Below are 19,303 nucleotides of genomic sequence, written 5' to 3'. Positions count from 1 at the left end.
CTGTGTTTCCAACTTTGTGGCAACAGTTTGGGGAAGGCCTTTCTGGTTTCAGAATGCCAATGCCCCTGTGCACAAAGCGAGGTCCATAAAGAAATGGTTTGTTGAAATCAGTATGGAAGAACTTGATTGCCCTGCACAGAGCCCTGACCACAACCTCATATAACACCTTTGGGATGAATTGGAACGCCAACTGTGAGCCAGGCCTAAACGCCCAATATCAGTGCCAGACCTCACTAACACTCTTGCAGCTGAATGTAAGCAAGTAACTGCAGCAATGTTACAGCATCTAGTGAAATGCATTCCCAGTAGAGTTTCCATCATTCTGGAATGAGATGTTCGAGAAACAGGTGTCCACATACTGTCATGTAGTGTATCATGCATAACATGAGAAATACATGGACTGATAAGAAACAAGGCCAAAGCCTAGATCTCACCTGTCAGAATGGACTGGTCCACCCTCAGGGTTGTGGATTTGATGGAGGTGAGTCGAATATCTGCAGGAACTTTATCGCCAACTGTGGAGAAAAACAAACAAAATGGAGGGAGACCATTAAAGGAAAAATACACCCTAAAACACACATTTCTTTTCATTTACATTGTTAAATAACACTTATGTGAAAACGATAACTTACATTTACATTACATTACATTTAACTTCTGTGAACAAATGTTTCATTTTGGCATTATAAAGTTGGTAGCAACATGGAAAATTGTTGTGACATCTCTTACGACTACAAAAAGCAATGCGATGCTCTCTATGTGCTAGCAAGCAAACAAAGCAACACACAATAATACATAAGGCAATATCAGAATATAAAGTAGATAGATAAAAACCACCAAAACAAACTGCACTGTCAATTTAGGAGTCTACAATCTCACCATGTTCAACCTGCAGATCGATTTGCCTCAAATAGTGGAGTCTGACATTCGCAACAGCAGATACACTTGAGATGGGAAACGTTGCCCATGCTAGTCACACAAAAAAAGGGCCGCACAGTGCATTTTGAGCATCAACAAGGAGTACAACATTGGAACTCTTTTCCAAGGTGTGAGAAAATGTACTTGCTATCTGGATTATCGTATAGCTTTGGAATCCTGACATTACCCACTTTCTAGAAAAACAGGCATGTTTCGACATTTACACTGACTGAGAAGGGATTGCATGACGATGGCTTAGCAACCGCGTGACGCAGAATGACAACGTGAACCCGATTGGTCGACAGTCTGCTGGGTGGGGAGTTGTACGTTTCTTCATTCATTGGATTCCTATCTCCTTTCTATAATATCTCTGGCAACTGCAATGCACCCAGGACCAACGAGGCAGACAAATAATAAAAAATGTGCTTGACCCTCCGAGAAATGTGTTATTTAATTTAACGAGGTTAGGAATATCGCAAAAATATGATGAATGGCTCATTCGAGAGAAGACACCCTTCCAAGTTATGACATCCTGCCTGCATTAATCTGAGATGTATGACAGACGTTTTGCTATCTAAAAGTCATATTCCTATTAAACTTTGTGTAGTGACAGCGACTTTATCACAGTGCTACGTCATACTGGCCGGCTTCCTGCCTGCTTGAACGCCAATAACTCAGATACACATTAAACCATGAAATGACCCAGGGAATCGATAGATCACACAGACGCACAAAAACAATATAACATTCAACATGGGTGAACATTTCCTTTAAGTACAACTAAAGCAGGTCTGAGTTGAGTGGATTATACTGAAGGAGGATAACATCAGTAAATGGTACATTCTAACCTGTAGTTCACAGATTAAGCACAAAACATCTAAAACAAATTAGGCATAAGGTGCATGAGGACGGGGCATTTTGAAGGCATAATTGAGTCATGAGATGTTCAAAATGTTAGTGAAATATGCTGTCCAAACCTCTGAAGACAGAACAGCTTCATCAAACTCAATTAGTTCCTTCATGAGCAAGAGGGTCAAAACTAATGCTGTTCACAGGGCATGTCCAACTCTCCAGACACACACACACACACACACACACACACCACACACACACACACACAGGCTCACTCAAATGTGCAGAATGTAGGCTCCTGAAAAATACAACTGGATAACAGCAGAGAGAAAATGATATGTAAAACAATATTAATGTTCCATTAAACTAGTGCGCGGGACAAAAATAAAAGGTAGGTCATTCTTTCCATTCACAGGGCTTTGGTAATTGCCAGTAAAACAAAAGTTAAACTTAAATTCCAAAATACTCTTCACACCACTGAATGGGACAGTCACAAGAGCTCATTAAAGGCTCTTCACATTTATTAGCTATGGCTGAGAGGGTATCAGCGTATCCTACTGTCGGCCTGAAAGAACACAGGAATTCCAAATTATATTGATAAATTGCTTCAGGCAGGTTGATTAAGAAAGCAGAATTTAAAAAGGGCTTGTTCTTTTGATGTAATTTTACAGAATAAACTACTTTATATAGACAGACAACCAAAAAGGCCTACTGTACAAACAAGAGCCCCTGACAAATTCCTTCTCCAGAGGACAGAGTTCTGACAGACATGTAAACAGACCCTTGGCCCTCCTCAGTGCTAGGAGGAGGGGGGGGGGGGGGGGACAGGCGAATTGCATGAGACCTGCGAAAGGCATATCCAAAAATGGGAAAACTATTTTGATCAGTTCTACAGTGCAGTAGCGGGGGGGTTTAGATGTGAACACTGCTGGGCAAGAGTCTCTGCTACGGCCCTCATGGAACAGGGGAGGCCACCTAGCCAGCACTGTCTCTATACACAAGAAACTCACTATAGAGCCACCATAGGGACAAGAGGCTAGGGAGTACACAAAACACTTGAAGAGCAGCTACCTATTTCTAGCTTCATCCCTATAAACATTCTGATAAAACCCCAGCCTTAAAAATGTACAAACAGCTGTAAAGTTTTGAATGGAGCGCTATCATCTTCATCCTAGGTGGCTGTCAAAACTTCATTGCCACCCGCCAGGCTTCAAACTATACTGAACAAAAATAATACACAACATGCAGCAACTTCAAAGATCTTCCAACGTTACGGTTCATAAGGAAATCAGTCAATTGAAAAAGTAATTAGGTCCAAATCTATAGTTTTGACATGTCTGGGAATACATATGCATTGGTTGGTCAAAGATCACTTAAAAGAAGGTAAGGGTGTGGATCAGACAACCAGTCAGTATTTGGTGTGACCACCATTTGACCCATGCAGTGCGACATCTCACGGAGTTGACCAGGCTGTTGATTGTGGCCTGTGGAATACCCTTATTTGAAACAGCTGTGTAGTGCTAGCACAAAAAAAAAAAACATCCCAGGAGCAAGATTGGGAAACGCTGCTCTAAAACATTGGAGGTTGCTAATTGGTAGAGAAATTAACATTAAATCCTCTAGCAACAACTCTGGTGGACATTCCTGCAGTCAGCATATCAATTGCACTCAACTTGAGACATCTGCGGCATTGTGTTGTGTGACAACTGCACATTTTAGTGGCCTTTTGTCCCCAGCACAAAGTGCACCTGTGTAATGTTCATGCATTTAATCAGCTTCTTGATATGCCACTCCTGTCAGGTGGATGAATCGTCTTGGCACGGGGGAAATACTCACTAACAGGATGTAAACAAATGAGAAATAACTTGTGTATACGGAAACATTTCTGGGATCTTTTATTTCAGCTCAGGAAACAAACACTTTATATGTTGCATTTATATTTTTGTTCAGTGCAGATAAAATCGATGGGAGATTGAAGGATGAATTGGTAGGAGAGAAAGGATGGAGCGAGATGAGGGTAGATCGAAAGAAATACAATGACAAAAGTTTTCCCAAGCCCCCTGCGGACTAATTTATGAAGTCAGTCAAAGTGCCCCTAAACAAAACTAGCTAATAGCGAACAACGTTCCCAATACACAAAAGGGTCATGGAGTAGGGTAACCTACTTTTGAATACAATGAGAGCAGAGCACTTGTAAGAATAGGCCTTCATTCGACAAGTTGATCATCAAGTAGCCTAACAGCATGTTTTTGACAGGATCGTTGCCATCAATGGTGAATCCAAAAACCAAAGCTCAATGAAAGAAATTAAGGGCATTTATGAATAACTCCATAGATAAACAGTTATTGAGGAAAGACACAGCCCTATTTGTGTCATTAGTCTAGGGCTGACCCCAATTAGTCGACTGGTCATTGTTTGGTTGTTAGGCTGTTTTAGTCGAACAGGAACAGTCAAAAGTCGGGACACCAACTCATTCAAGGGTTTTTATTTTTTCAACTATTTTCTACATTGTAGAGTAGTGAAGACATCAAAACTATGAAATAAACACATATGGAATCTAGTAACCAAAAAAAGTGTTAAAATACAAATGTCAGATTCTTCAAAGTAGCCACACTGTCTTGATGACAGCTTTGCACACTATTGGCATTCTCTCAACCAGCTTCATGAGGTTGTCACCTGGAATGTATTTCAATTAACAGGTGTGCTTTGTTAAAAAGTTATTTTGTGGAATTCCTTTCATTCTTAATGCGTTTGAGCCAATTAGTTGTTGTGACAAGATACGGGTGGGATACAGAAGATCGCCCTATTTGGTAAAAGACCAAGTCCATATGTAAAAAATAGCTCAAATAAGAGAAACGACAGTCCATTATTACTTCAAGACATGGTCAGTCAATACGAAGCTTTTTAAGAACGTTGAACGTTTCTTCAAGTGCAGTCGCAAAAACTATAAGTGCTTTGGCTCTCATGAGGACAGCCACAAGAAATGAAGACCCAGAGTTACCTCTTCTGCAGAGGATAAGTTAATTTGAGATAACTGCACCTGAGATAGCAGCCCAAAAAAAGGCTTCAGAGTTCAAGTAACAAACACCTCAACATCAACTGTTCAGAGCAGACTGCGTGAAATCAGGCTTTCATTGTCAATTTGCTGCAAAGACAGCACTACTAAAAGGACACCAATAATAAGAGACTTGCTTGGGCCAAGAAACACGAGCAATGAACACTAGACCGGTGGAAATCTGTCCTTTGGTCTGGAGTCCAAATTTTAGATTTTTTTCCAACCTCCGTGTCTTTGTTACGCAGAGGAGTGTGGGGGTGCTTTGCTTTGCTGGTGACACTGATTTATTTAGAATTCAAGGCACACTTAACCAGCACGGCTACCATAGCATTTTGCAGCGATACGCCATCCCATCTAGTTTGCGCTTAGTGGATATGTTATTTGTTTTTCTAAGAGGACAATGACCCAAAACACACATCCAGGCTGTGCGAGGGCTATTTAACCAAGGAGAGTGATGAGTGCTGCATCAGATGACCTGGCCTCCACAAATCACCCGACCTCAACCCAATTGAGATTGTTTGGGATGAGTTGGACTGCAGAGTTAAGGAAAAGGAGCCAACAAGTGCTCAACATATGTTGCAACTCCTTCAAGACTGTTGGAAAAGCATTCCTCATGAAGCTGGTTGAGAGAATGCCAAGAGTGTGCAAAGCTGTCAAGGCAAAGAGTGGCTGCTTTGAAGAATCTATCAAATATTTTGATTAGTTTAGTACTTTATTGGTTACTACATGATTCCATGTGTGTCATTTCATAGTTTTGATGCCTTCACTATTATTCTACAATGTAGAAAATAGTAAAAATAAAGACAATCCCTGGAATGAGAAGGTGTCCAAACTTTTGACTGGTACCGTATGCATGCACACCTCAGTGAACTCATCCATTGGGCGCCCTAGACTAAAAGCCCATTTATGCACGATCTGAAAATGTGGTTGGAGGCGCCATATGGAGGTTGTGATGCAATTGCGGAGCCTCCAGAGGCATGCAGAGTCCAAATCAAACCTATACATCACCAAGCGCCTCCCAAATTTAACAACGCGGGGGGCTCTGTATAGCTCAGCATTTTTGATTTGTTGATGGTGGGTGGGGACAGTACATCCTGTATGAAACACAAGCGCACTTCCTTGACAACAACTCTGCACTGCTCTGCGATGCGCAAGAAGTATGAATGCCCTGACTTCTGCTATATCACTGTAAATGCTACATGGCCATTGCAGAAGTCAAAATGACCTCGTGTTGCCTATTATCGCCTACTTAAGGAGAGTAGTGGCACCACCACTCGCAAGCCCATGACTCCTCAGTGGCCAGGCAGGTTTGATTTAGCACCTATAGCTCTTTGGCGAGGTTGCACGTAGGCACAAAGTTTCCAGGTAGTTTCAAGCAGTCAAAGTCCCTAGGGAACCACCTGCTGTTCTCATGAATGGAAAGAGAAAAGAGCCATCATCAAACCCAAGGTACATAAAACAAAGAGCTGGAGATGCACAGCATGCTGTGTTAACTTACATCCATGACCTAATAAAATCAGACAGCCCCTTAGTGTCAGTTGTGTAATGAAGAAAGAAAAAATGAAAAACAGAAAAGGGAGGATGAAGAGAGCCAGATGAGAATAAGAGGGAAAGACTGATGGGGTAGAGTTAAACAGATCGCTTGAGGACAAAAGCCTAAACACATGAAAGGAAATTGCAAGTAAAGTTCACTAATGATTTATCTGATAAAATTGTGCCCTTTGTAAACATTAGATCCTGTCTATGCCCCTTGGACCACCTTGCCAGCACTGCCATGGAGGTGGTATGTTGTATGTAGAAGGCAACAAGACCACAAACCAGAGCCTGCGGTGGTCCAACTCACACACATAAAACTGGGTCACACATGCAGACCAAAGTGAGCCAGCCACACAGAGACCAAGAGAAAGGCCATTCTTGTTTGACTCCTATATACAGGATGTTGTTGCTCCAAGGGGTCAGGGATATTGCCATGGCAAGGTGGGAGGTGGTGGTGGTCAGCTCAGTTGGAAGAAAAAAATGTATTTGGAGGAGTGGTGAAAGATGAATTACTGCCGATGTTCCAACATTTTACAACACAGAATCCCTGTTACTCATAGCCAACTGTGGGTGAATAGAAAAACGAGGGAGGAGAATGAGGGAATATATATAGAAAGCAACCTATTGCAGAGTGCCTGAGAATGCCACTGTAAGCAGCAACACTAAGCTAAACCTAGTCTTGACAGCTGCTTAGCCCAGGCTCCGGCTCTCGTTCCTCCTCACGTCTGTCCCGTGTGAATGCATGGTTGCACTCTCCCACTCGGGGGGTTGATGGCAGGCGGTTCAAGTGAAAGCCACAGCTGACGAGGTGATGAAGGCACTAAGGTTTCTGGCACGCGCCACAGCTCATGTTCAGGTCATTCTCTCCAACCACGTTAACATCATTGTGTTTTTAGTACCTGAGGGGTTGGTAGCAAGCTGTTGCCAACCCATCTCCCTAACCCCTTCCCCCTTCCACAACCTCAGAGGAAGAGAAAGACTCCTGACCCCATGGTGGTTGCAGTCTGGTATGACCCCAAAAGGACACCTGGAGGCAGCCAATACCATTGCTGACAGACTTTTTGGGGACAGACTATTTTAAGAAACTTACATAAAAACCACTGAGTCATGGAAAACGTGTTTACTATGGTTTAACAGTGGGGATATACCGGATTATTGATGCAGTCTAAAGGAAGGCAGGTGTAGCGTTTGGGATTTGACATGACAGCACCGATTGGCTTGACTGTTTCCAGATGAGCAGCAAATCAGTGTGTAAGAGATTGACTAAACATTTCGGTGTAGACTGCAAACAAAACTGTGCGTGTTTTTTGACAAGTAAACAAATGAATTAAAATGTACAGTAAGTGGAAGGTAGGTAGATGGTATCATCTTGCCGGTAGACCTCCAATGTCACTGGGCTCCAGAAAGGTGGAGACAGCAGCTCCAGCCCAGCCTGTCAGCTCTGACTCACTCTTCAGGGGGGGTTAGGCGGAAGGACTGAACATTGTGCGCTCTGCTTAGATAAAGCCAAAAGGCGGGATATTCACGAGATAACAAACGGTCACCGATGTACACACACTGCAGAACTCTGTTTAAACCCTTACTCTTGAAAAGACTTAAGATTCCTCTTTGGCAGCTCTAGGGACTCTGGGCCAGGATATAACACAGATGCTACTTAGTGGCATAGCATTCATATCATGCATCAACTCCTTTCCTTATTCACCGCACAAACATCCACATATTCTGCCTTACTGGTATGTAGTTACTCTTGTTACTCTGGAATTGCAGTATGAGGGGTTAACTAAAGCCCTTCATTTGACTTCCTGAGTGCAGTGGCAGGAGTGGGAAAAGGCAGCCGTCTTAAGTAATAGGCAAACCCCCTCAACCACCTCCAACCTTTCCTTTGAAGCAGAGAGAAAGAAAAGTAATTTTCTAGGACGCTGGGTGACAGAGAGAACAAGACAAGGAGAGTAAAAGGGGACAGGCCATGAATTGGTTGAAGCTGAAGGAGAAAAGCCAATCTGAGGAGGCTGGGTCCGGATGACAAGAGGAAGTAAGTCGTGGGAAAGAGTTGTGGATGCCAAGAGCCTGAGGGGACATGGAGTTTGAGGCCACAGTATTCTGGTTTCACTGTAACCCTATTCTAATCCAATATGCAATCCCCATGTCCTAGAAATCACCCCCCACCCACACAGAGACTAATTTCATATGACCCTCAAACAGTTTACAGCTCTCAAGCTCTTATGTAACGGGCAACTCCACTCACCTGGTGCCACTATTGTATTGGTCAGGGAGATGAGCAGTGTTAAGCAGAACAGATGTATGAGTTGGGTGAGAGACTCATCTACATGTCAAACACTGTTGATGAGAGCCTGCTATGGAAAATTACTTGCACTTTCAGCAGAGCCTACCTGTCCCACTGCAGACAGGTGACTGTACATGTAGATTTTACAACAGCATGGGTGGAGTTCACATTCAAACAAACTCCTCCAGTGCCATTCCATATGAGAGAGAGGGGCAGACAGAGCGGGCTGAAGAGTTGCCAGTTTTACATTGAGAGGATTCATTGTTGGGGGAGTCTGACAAGTGTAGAGCATTGCAGTGATGAAGCAAACAAAAGGGTTCAACTCAGGTCTGACTTTTCAACTTAATTCCAATGAACGGTCCAACTCTATAAAAGGTATGGCTCATCTAAGTTGTCTAAACCAGACTTTGAAACAACATTCACCAGCCAAGATCAAATAGTGTGGGGGTGCATCAATGGCAGTGAAAGTTTCTGTAAATCAATTAGCAGAGCAAATGTCAGGCGGTGTTCTCTCTCCTGGTTTAGCGTGACAGGGAGACGACTGGGGAGAGCACAGATGAGGAGCAACAAAGCTTTGATCGCTCTTCTTACATGAAGGAACATGGATGTGCCAAAATAAATAAATGAACTCATGCGTATGAAACGCACCTATAAAAACGGTAGGGATGTAACGATTCACTGATAAACATTTGAATCTGGTGCCGATGTGTAAGATACAAGTGCATCGTTCCGTGGGTCATGCACCGCGGAACGGAGGTGAAACGGCTAGCTTAGTTAGCGGTGCGTGCTAAATAGAGTTTCATTCGGTGACGTCACTTGCTCTGAGACCTTGAAGTAGTAGTTCCCTTTGCTCTGCAAGGGCCGCAGCTTTTGTGGAGCGATGGGTAACGATGCTTCGAGGGTGACTGTTGTTGATGTGTGCAGGGGGTCGGTCCCTGGTTCGCGCCCGGTAAGGGCGAGGGGGCGGTCTAAAGTTCTACTGTTACATTAAATTCTTTCTGAAAACACCTCTAATCTTTTGTAACTGATGCGTCCTCTCCGTCAATGTCGAACTGCATGTAACTGGGTTGACAGTCATTGATCTACAAGCAATTTTGTATCACGAAAAACCCCAGGCAATAGCTTAGTCAAACTGCGTACTGTGCCCAGCTTCGCACGCTGACCAACGAGAGGTAGGTGGCCCGTTCCTGATCTTGCACAACTGCGCAGCTCCTTCAGCATTCAATTCTACAACAACTTACGTGATGTTAGGCTTTATTAGTAAAAAAATGAACAGACACCTAAAGGACCCCCAGGCCATGAAAAACAAGATTCTCTGGTCTAATGAACTCTTAGGCATGAATGCCAAGCGTTACATCTGGAGGAAACCTGACACCACCCCTATGGTGAAGCATGGTGGTCGCAGCATCATGCTGTGGGGATGTTTTTCAGAGGCAGGGCCTAGGAGACTAGTTAGGATTGAGGCAAAGATGAACGGTGCAAAGTACAAAGAGATCCATGATGAAAACCTGCTCCAGAGGGCTCAGGACCTCAGACTGGGGTGAAGGTTCACCTTCCAACAGGACAACAACCCTAAGCACACGGCCAAGACAATGCAGGAGTGGCTTCGGGACAAGTGGCCCAGAAGTTAATTGACAGCATGCCAGGGTGGATAGCAGAGGTCTTGAAAAAGAAGGGTCAACACTGCAAATATTGACTCTTTGCATCAACTTCATGTAAATAAAAGCCTGACACTTATGAAATGCTTCAATATTCCATAGTAACATCTGACAAAAATATCTGAAGACACTGAGGCAGCAGACCTTGAAAATTAATATTTGTGTCATTCTTAAAACTTTTGGCTACTACTGTACATACACCATAGACATACATAATTTACACACACAGGTCTCAGAGTAGGGCTGGGCGGTATACCGTATTTTATGATATACCAGTATTGATGCAGGGACCGGTTTGGGTTTTTACTTTACCTTCTATACCTGTATTTGTATGTTTGGTTTGTTAAATGTGATACGCCATGTGTAATGTCATTCTTTATAGTTTACTTTGAGTCATCTCTCTCCGAGCCACTTTCCACACAGACCTAGCCACGCCCCATGTCACTCAAATAGCGCATTTGATGTTCCCTCAACCAGGAGGCACTTCACTTCAGACACTTCAGTCTGCATGGTCTATGTAGCACATGCAACAATGTTGATGACAATGCTGTTTTCACTTTGCGTCTTAATATAAATCCACTAGCGTTCTATAATGACACTGTAAGTTTGTGATAATTACATCAGCAAACATCTAGTTTATTTTCTTAGAAAGTTGCTATAAATCATGAGACTAATTGTTAGCCGCTAATGCTAATAGCTAGCCAGCTAATAAATGTACTGAGTAAGAGCAAAAGTAGCTAGCTAATACAGCCTGATGGTGTCCTGTTTGTGCAACAGTATCTTCTAAATCAAAGAGGAATATTCAAAGCAAGAATATGTTAGCTACATGAAGTAGCTAAGAGAAAACATGCAAAGTAGCCAAAGCTTATAGGGTCCCCTAGGAAACACGTATCAACACTAGTTCCTACCCTGTCACAATAACTCCTGCCTGGCATTTTAATTCGCAGGACAGGAAAATGGTCCAATTCATGCACTTATCAAGAGACCATCCCTGGTCATCTACTGCCTCTAATCTGGAGGACTCAAACACAAATGCTTTGTTTGTAAATTATGTCTGAGTGTTGGAGATGCCCCTGGCCATCAGTAAATTAATTTTAAAAAATACATAATGGTGCCAATTGGTTCCTTTCCTTAATAAAAATGAACTTGAAATGATTTATACTTTTGATAGTTAAGTATATTTAAAACCAAAAACCAAATACTTTTAGACTTTTACGTAATTTGTATTTTACTTGGTGACTTTTACGTAATTTGTATTTTACTTGGTGACTTTTACTTGACTCAAGTATGACGGTTGGGTACTTTTTCCACCACTGCAATTGAGTGCAGGAAATGCAGAAATTATAAAAGTGCTGAAATTTGTTTGTTGAAGTTTAATTGAACAGCATAAAACAACAAGAATGGAGAAAGACTAATTGAAATCACTTAATATATATATATATATATATATATATATATATATATATATATATATATATATATATATATTATGTTATCACCCTTGGATCACTCACTACACATAAAGCAAATGTAGAATATTAAATAACTAAAAATACCCTCTTTTAAATTTTTATAAATACCATGATAGAATATTTTGGCCATATCGCCCAGCTCAGAGGGCACCCAGTTCATGAGCTTAACAGCAGTAGATCTGAATTTAGAATGGAAAATGAATGTTTATGTAACAAATGTTACTGCATCAAATCGTATCAATTAATACTCTAACCAAACTAAAAACGTATCATCCCTGTATCTAGATGCGTATTGAATCATCTTTAAAGGGAAAGATACACATCCCTAATAAACTGACACCTGCACTCTGAAACAATATTCTGTGATCACACAACACTGGGTCATCAAAGCTAAGCAGACATGCATCACTGGGACGGAGCAGGGTGGGCAAACGTTTAGGCTCGAGTTGTTGTTTAAGTCTAGCCTGGAGTGTTTACTTAAACCTAAAAATACTACAACATCACCCCACCTAAAATCAGCTGGTGGGCCGGATGCTCAGTGTATTGGAAAGGGGGATACCTAATCAGTTGCACAACAGAATGCCTTCAACTGACATGTGTCTTCGATTTAACCCAAACCTTCTGAATCAGAGGTGCGGGAGGCTGCCATAATTCGACATCCACGTCTTCGGCGCCCGGGGAACAGTGGGTTAACTGCCTTGCTCAGGGGGAGAAAGACATAATTTTACCTTGTCAGCTCGGGGATTCAAACCAGCAACCTTCCAGTTACTGGCCCAACGCTCTAAACATCTTACCGGCCACCTCCACGATGTCCCCTGGTACAAGGTCCTTGGACTTGATCCTCTGCACACTCTTCCTGTCCTGCCGGTACACCTTTCCCATCTCCGGCTCGTACTCTTTGAGCGCTTCAATGGCATTCTCTGCATTTCGCTCCTGTAAGACAAAAGCAATCAGATTAAATCAATATTTTTCAGAGATAAATGTAAGCTTCACATGTGGGTTGACGACCAGATCCCACACAAAGAGCATTTAGAGATGGTTAAAGAATGAGAACGATCACTTGACCAGTGACCCTTAAGCTGGGAAAGGAAGCAAACCCAACGAGAAGTGTATCCAACAACAAATCATTGGACATTGTAATAGCCAGAAATACCACCGTTTTTACAACGCTGATCTGTTGATCTCATCACGCCAAAGAAAAAACAAACAATAGGATCAAATGAAAATATGGCCATTACACTTAAAAGGGCTCAATTTCAGATTTAAGGAAACAATACATTCCTGGCTCAGTCAACGCTGGGAATTCAATGGACTTATATTTTTAACATCTTGTATGTTTAACATCACAGTCAGTATGCCATCAGATATAGCCGAGGACTGGAGCACAGTGTACCACAATTAAACCCTCCGTCTCGCCAACCCCCAATCAACTACCAGCGATCTGCTGACATTTCCCTCCCCATGGGATTAATCCCAGAGGTACCGTCACAAGCAGCCAGCCTGGCAGCACTCTGGACAGGGCACACCCGCTGGCCTCATTGGATGGGAACACGGACAACATCTCCATTAAAAATACAGGCTGCAGGGAAAGTGTTGTAGGTAGTTAACAGTTGCCGTGATAACCGGTGGGCATTGATTGGTCCAAGGCGCATGTATTGAAGTAGTTTGGTCAAAGACTGAGAAGAATTCAAAAGGTATTCTGAACATGTTCGTCACCATATCCCAACGTCCCCAGACAAGCTTTGTTTGCTTATACAATGGCAAACAACCTGACAGATAACGGCTCCTCTTACAAACTTCAACAGAGCATATCATCTGTCCCAACTACCATAAGTGCCGGTGTCCACAACTGCCATCGCTAGCCTAATTTAACTGAATATGGCATGCTAGAGTAAATGAACTTAACGTTAGACATTACATTTGCTTAGTAGCAGCAGTAGCATGTTAGCATAAAAAATTTAAAAAATGCATTTTCAATACTACACCTAATCAAAACCACCCCCATAGAGGTAACCTCCCTGTGTGCGTGTTGTAGATCAACAAGGGGGACTACGAGGTGAGGTGTAAGTCTTTGGGAGCAGTGAGGTGCAGCAGAAGGCCCGAGAGATGATCGAGGAGTTAGGGACCAGAGACAACAGCCCCAGGAAATTCCGCATAGGTAAAACACACGTAAACCGCGGTGAACCACACTTAGTCTTCTCTAAAATTAAAACACGATTCACGCAACACAAAAATAATCAATGTAAATCAATGCAAACATTGCATAGGCCTATGCTACAATTTCTTACAAAAATGTTTTTTTAAATGGCACGTGACTTTCATAGTACTTTTCATAGCCAGTCACATTACCCCAGAATGGGACATCACTAAGTAGCTCTCTGTAGCACTGAAAGTCCATCCATCTGAAGTAAGTGCAACACACAGTGCATTGGCCAATTCATTGACTTCAGATTTAGCTTGCTTATATAGAGCAGGTACTAACTACCCTTTGCTGAAATGGGTGCAAGAGGGCGAAATTTGTAATGTTGCTCTGGCACTTTCGAGGTGCCGAAACACCCCATTCTCCACCACCAAGAACGGGCGCATACCCGCGGCTATAAGCATACCCATCGCTCTGGTAATTTTTTGGGGCCTGGTCATAATCGGAGAACACCTTACCAACTGATTAAGGGAATGCTGAATGTTTATTTTTTTCGCCTCTTGCTTTGTTTGCTCGTTTCAATATTATGTCCCTCTCTGATAAGATACCCAGGAAAGTACTGAAAATAGCACATAAGAATAAAAGTAGGTTCATGAAATCCATACACTGTTAACATTACATTTATTTCTGAGACTCACTTAGATAATTCATTTGATGATACAGCAGTAGTGATATAACATGTATAGTGCAGTCGGATAGAATTCAGACAACTTGATTTCACATTGGTACGTTACAGCCTTGTTCTAAAATGTATTAAATTGTTTCCTCCCCCACCCATCAATCTACACACAAAACCCCATAATGACAAAGCAAAAACTGGTTTAGAAATGTTTGCAAACGTATATAAAAAATAAAAAATATCACATTTACAGTTGAAGTCGGAAGTTTACATAAACCTTAACCAAATACATTTAAACTCAGTTTCACAACTCCTAACATTAAATCCTAGTAAAAATTCAAATGTAGGTCAGTTAGGATCACCACTATTTTTTAAGAATGTGAAATGTCAGGAAAAAGAGAGAAAATGATTTCAGCTTTAATTTCTTTCATCACATTCCCAGTGGGTCAGAAGTTTACATACACTCAATTAGTATTTGGTAGCACCTTTAAATTGTTTAACTTGGGTCAAACGTTTTGGGTAGCCTTTCACAAGGCACAGCTATTTTCAGGTCTCTCCAGAGATTTTTGATCGAGTTAAAGTCCGGGCTCTGGCTGGGTCACTCAAGGAATATTCAGAGACGTGTCCCGAAGCCACTCCTGCATTCTCTTGGCTGTGTGCTTAGGGTTGTTGTCCTGTTGGAAGGTGAACCTTTGCCCTCAGTCTGAGGTCCTGAGCAGGTTGTCATCAGGAATCTCTCTGTACTTAGCTCTGTTCATCTTTGCCCCAACTCTGACTAGTCTCCCAGTCCCTGCCTCTGAAAAACATCCCCACAGTATGATGCTGCCACCACCAAGATTCACTGTAGGGATGGTGCCAGGTTTCCTCCAGAAGTGACACTTGAGATTCAGGCCAGAGTTTAGTCTCGTTTCATCAGACGAGAATATTATTTCTCACGGTCAGAGTCCTGTAGATACCTTTTGGCAAACTCCAAGCGGGCTGTCAAGTGCCTTTTACTGAGGAGTGGCTTCCGCCTGGCCCTACCATAAAGGCCTGATTGATAGAGTGCTGCAGAGATGATTGTCCTTCTGGAAGGTTCTCCCATCTCCATAGAGGAACTCTAAAGCTCTATCAGAGTGACTTTCGGGTTCTTGCCCACGTCCCTGACCAAGGCTCTTCTCCCCCGATTGCGCAGTTTGGCTTGGTGGTTTAAAACTTCTTCCATTTAAGAATGATGGAAGCCACTGTTTTTAGGGACCTTCAGTGCTGCAGAAATGTTTTCGTAGCCTTCTGCAAATCTAACTCGACACAATCCTGTCTTGGACCTACGGATAATTCCTTTGACCTCATGGCTTGGCTTTGCTCTGACATTTACTGTCAACTGTGGGACCTTATATAGACAGGTATGTGCCTTTCCAAATCATATCCAATTTAGCACAAGTGGACTCCAAATTTTAGATACATCAAGGATGATCAATGGAAACAGAATACACCTGAACTCAATTGAGTCTCCTAGCACAAGGTCTGAATACTTATGTAAATAAAGGTATAAAAAAAGAATGTGCAAAAAAATCTAAACCTGTTGTCACTTGGTCATTATGGGGTTGTGTGTAGATCGGATTTAAAACATTTAATGTAACTATTTATTTTTTAAAATCAGCATTTTTACAAATCAGGCTGTAATGTAAAAATGTGGAAAAAGCCAAGGGGTCTGAATATTTCCTTAAAGCACAAATCCTAATTTAAAGCCCTAGTCATTATGTTTATAAGTTAGTCAGTCGGTTGAATCATGGCTATGTAATGGTGTTGCCAGCAAAGTAGATTAACTTTTGCTCAAGGGAAAACACAATGTGATTAGCCTATACATCTCTTATACAGTTTGATTGATCAACTTAATTAAAGATTAGTGATCCACATAGCTATTCTTCTTGCCTACTCACTGCATAAAGTGGAAAAGTAATTAACTGCATAGTCCTCCCCTGGAGCACAGTCTGTGCAGTTCTACAGAACATGGTTTTGCTAGATTGAGTCAAGAAAGCTAGACTTCACTCTAGTTATTCTCTCTACTGCTCATGGGGCTATCACAATGGTAGAGTAAGGCAAGTAACCCATACACTACTCAGCAGTACGGTGGGATCCTCACATGAAAAGGTCAGACATAAACCCAATGAATTCAGCCTTGTCATTCCATCCCTTTTTTTGCTACGGGACATTTAGATGAGTTACTTTACTCTAGCAGGACTATTCGTCATCAATGTGTGCAACGCTGGAGTACTCAGTCTCGACAGGATGAATCAGGTCTCATGAGCTTTGACGCTTTATAACTCGCAAACCAAGGTTTTTTAGCCCCAGCTGTTCAAACATGCTTGTGTCACTTAAAACCCAAGCCAGAAAAAAAAAACACTGGAAACCAACAGATGTTTAAGGTACTGCAAGAATTTTGGAAGATGTGTGATTCCAGTCACTCTAGTCGAGATGAAAGAGAAGGTTTACTTTAGCTCCCAGGTGTCACGAAATCCCTAGATGCCGAGGGGAATGGAGTTGGATAGTAAAACTTTGGTTATGAGAAAGGAGTAGCCTGTATTGAGTTGTCATTGTAAAACGCCAGATTTAATTAGATAACTCCCCATTCAGGCTAAAGATAGCACAAACATCCCACTGGAATCCCCAGGTCAGGAGCAGAGAGAAAAGAGGTCCTATTTTCCCTTCCTGCCTTCGTTTCTCACTAATGCAGAAACCCTCATCCCACTTTCTCCTCCTTAGTTTTATTTTAGTCTCCATTCATTACCCTGACTGGCCTGAAACCCCATGCCCCCCCCCCCCTTTTCCACCCACATGCCAAGTTTTCCCTCCTCAGTCTTGGGTCCTTTTAGGGGTAAAAGAAAAGTCTCACTGACACTACCTGTATCGTTGTACGGGTATGTCTCACTGCTTGTTGTTTCCTGTAGACTTCTGGCAAAGCCCAAGGCGGTCAAGTGGCCAGTCATGGACCGGATGGATCATTGATTTGGCTGTGTGCACCTTGGAAGCAGGAGCAGGCACACAACCTAATTACCTTTCTGCTTTCTTTTTCAATCCGAGTGGGAGCAGAGACAAGAGCGGATCGCTGCTTGATGGGCACAGGGACTCCTAGCCCCCGCCGTGCGCATTAGGCAACAAGATTTAGAGGTGATAAGAAAACTAGAAAGAGTGTCCTGTTGAGCAAATGTCCACCCACAGCTGGAAGGAATCCCATTAAAGCAGGTCCATATAGTCTGTTTAGCTAGTTATATATTTTCGGTCAGTGGTGTCATTGACTACTCAAGTTTAGTACAGAAGTCTTTCTTGCCATATGGCTTTTGCATCCTGCCAAACTGTGGACTATATTCCTCAACCAAGAGAATGAAATCTGTCTCTAGCCATAGAACCCTGTGGTGAGTCATTCAATTCAGAATACACCCTGGATACTGTGGCTTGGACAAACCTCTAATTGAGAGCCAAGTATTTTTCTTTATGTGCAGGATGTAAATGAGATTACCCACACTTCAAAAAGACTCATTGTAATTCGCACCAAGCCCCTTCTCGGCTCTCATTTGAGAACAATCGGCTGCACGGTTCACACTGCCACTGAACACACCTCTGCCGCTCAGTACAGTGTGTGGCTCGTGAAATGCTTTCCAACATTCTGTCCCTCTCAATTAAACTGCGTGGTCTAGAACATTCACCTTAAGCTAGCTAGGTGGGACAATCACATCAGCCCTAAGTTCTTTATTGAGGAAATGTATACTAATCAGCAAAGTCAGCCAGTCCCCTTTTCAGGACCCCGTCTTTCAAAGAAAATTTGTAAAAATCCTAATAACTTCACAGATCTTCATTGTAAAGGGTTTAAACACTGTTCCCATGCTTGTTCAATGAACCATAAACAATTTATGAACATGCACCTGTGGGTTGAACGCTAAGACACTAACAGCTTACAGACGGTGGCAATTAAGGTCAAAGTTATGAAAACTTAGGACACTAAAAAGTCCTTTCTACTGACTCTGAAAAACACCAAAATAAAGATGCCCAGGGTCCCTACTCACCTGCCTGAACGTGCCTTATGCATGCTGCAAGGTGGCATGAGAACTGCAGATATGGCCAGGGCAATAAATTGCAATGTCCGTACTGCGAGACGACTAAGATGGCGCTACAGGGAGACCCGACGGACAGCTGATCATCCTCACAGTGGCAGACAACGTGGATCAACACCTGCACAGGATCGGTACATCCAAAGATCACACCTGCAGGACAGGTACAGGATGGCAACAACAACTGCCCAAGTTACACCAGGAACGCACAGTCCCTCCATCAGTGCTCAGACTGTCTGCAATAGGCTGTGAGAGGCTGGACTGGGGGCTTGTAGGCCTGTTGTAAAGGCAGGTCCTCACCAGACATCACCGACAACAACATCTCCTATAGGCACAAATCCACCGTCGCTGGACCACACAGGACTGGCTAAAAGTGCTCTTCACTGACGAGTCGCGGTTTTGTCTCACCAGGGGTGATGGTGGGATTCGCGTTTATCGTCGAAGGAATGAGCGTTACACCGAGGCATGTACTCTGAAGCAGGATCGATTTGGAGGTGGAGGGGCGGTGTGTCTGGGGCATTGTGTCACAGCATCATCCGACTGAGCTTGTTGTCATTGCAGGCAATCGCAACGCTGTGCGTTACAGGGAAGACCTCCTCCTCCCTCATGTGGTACCCTACCTGC

The 19,303-nt window shown here is 42.8% G+C and overlaps 1 protein-coding gene across 2 annotated transcripts in view; it reads right to left on the bottom strand.

Annotated features, from left to right (window-relative positions):
• Nucleotides 1–19,303, bottom strand: part of LOC124049027 (sarcoplasmic/endoplasmic reticulum calcium ATPase 2-like) — a 50,038-nt gene that overhangs the window by 20,955 nt on the left and 9,780 nt on the right. For both annotated transcript variants that reach the window (XM_046370314.1, XM_046370313.1), the window contains exons 5-6: nt 12,570–12,708; nt 435–515 (exon numbers count right to left, since the gene is read on the bottom strand). In XM_046370314.1, the coding sequence (XP_046226270.1) occupies nt 435–515; nt 12,570–12,708 (220 nt within the window). The remainder of the gene's footprint in view (nt 1–434; nt 516–12,569; nt 12,709–19,303) is intronic.

Source organism: Oncorhynchus gorbuscha, linkage group LG11 (genome assembly GCF_021184085.1).
Source record: "Oncorhynchus gorbuscha isolate QuinsamMale2020 ecotype Even-year linkage group LG11, OgorEven_v1.0, whole genome shotgun sequence".
Lineage (NCBI taxonomy): Eukaryota > Metazoa > Chordata > Actinopteri > Salmoniformes > Salmonidae > Oncorhynchus > Oncorhynchus gorbuscha.
Note: the sequence above shows the minus strand (reverse complement) of the source record. Positions and strands in the feature narration are given on the sequence as shown.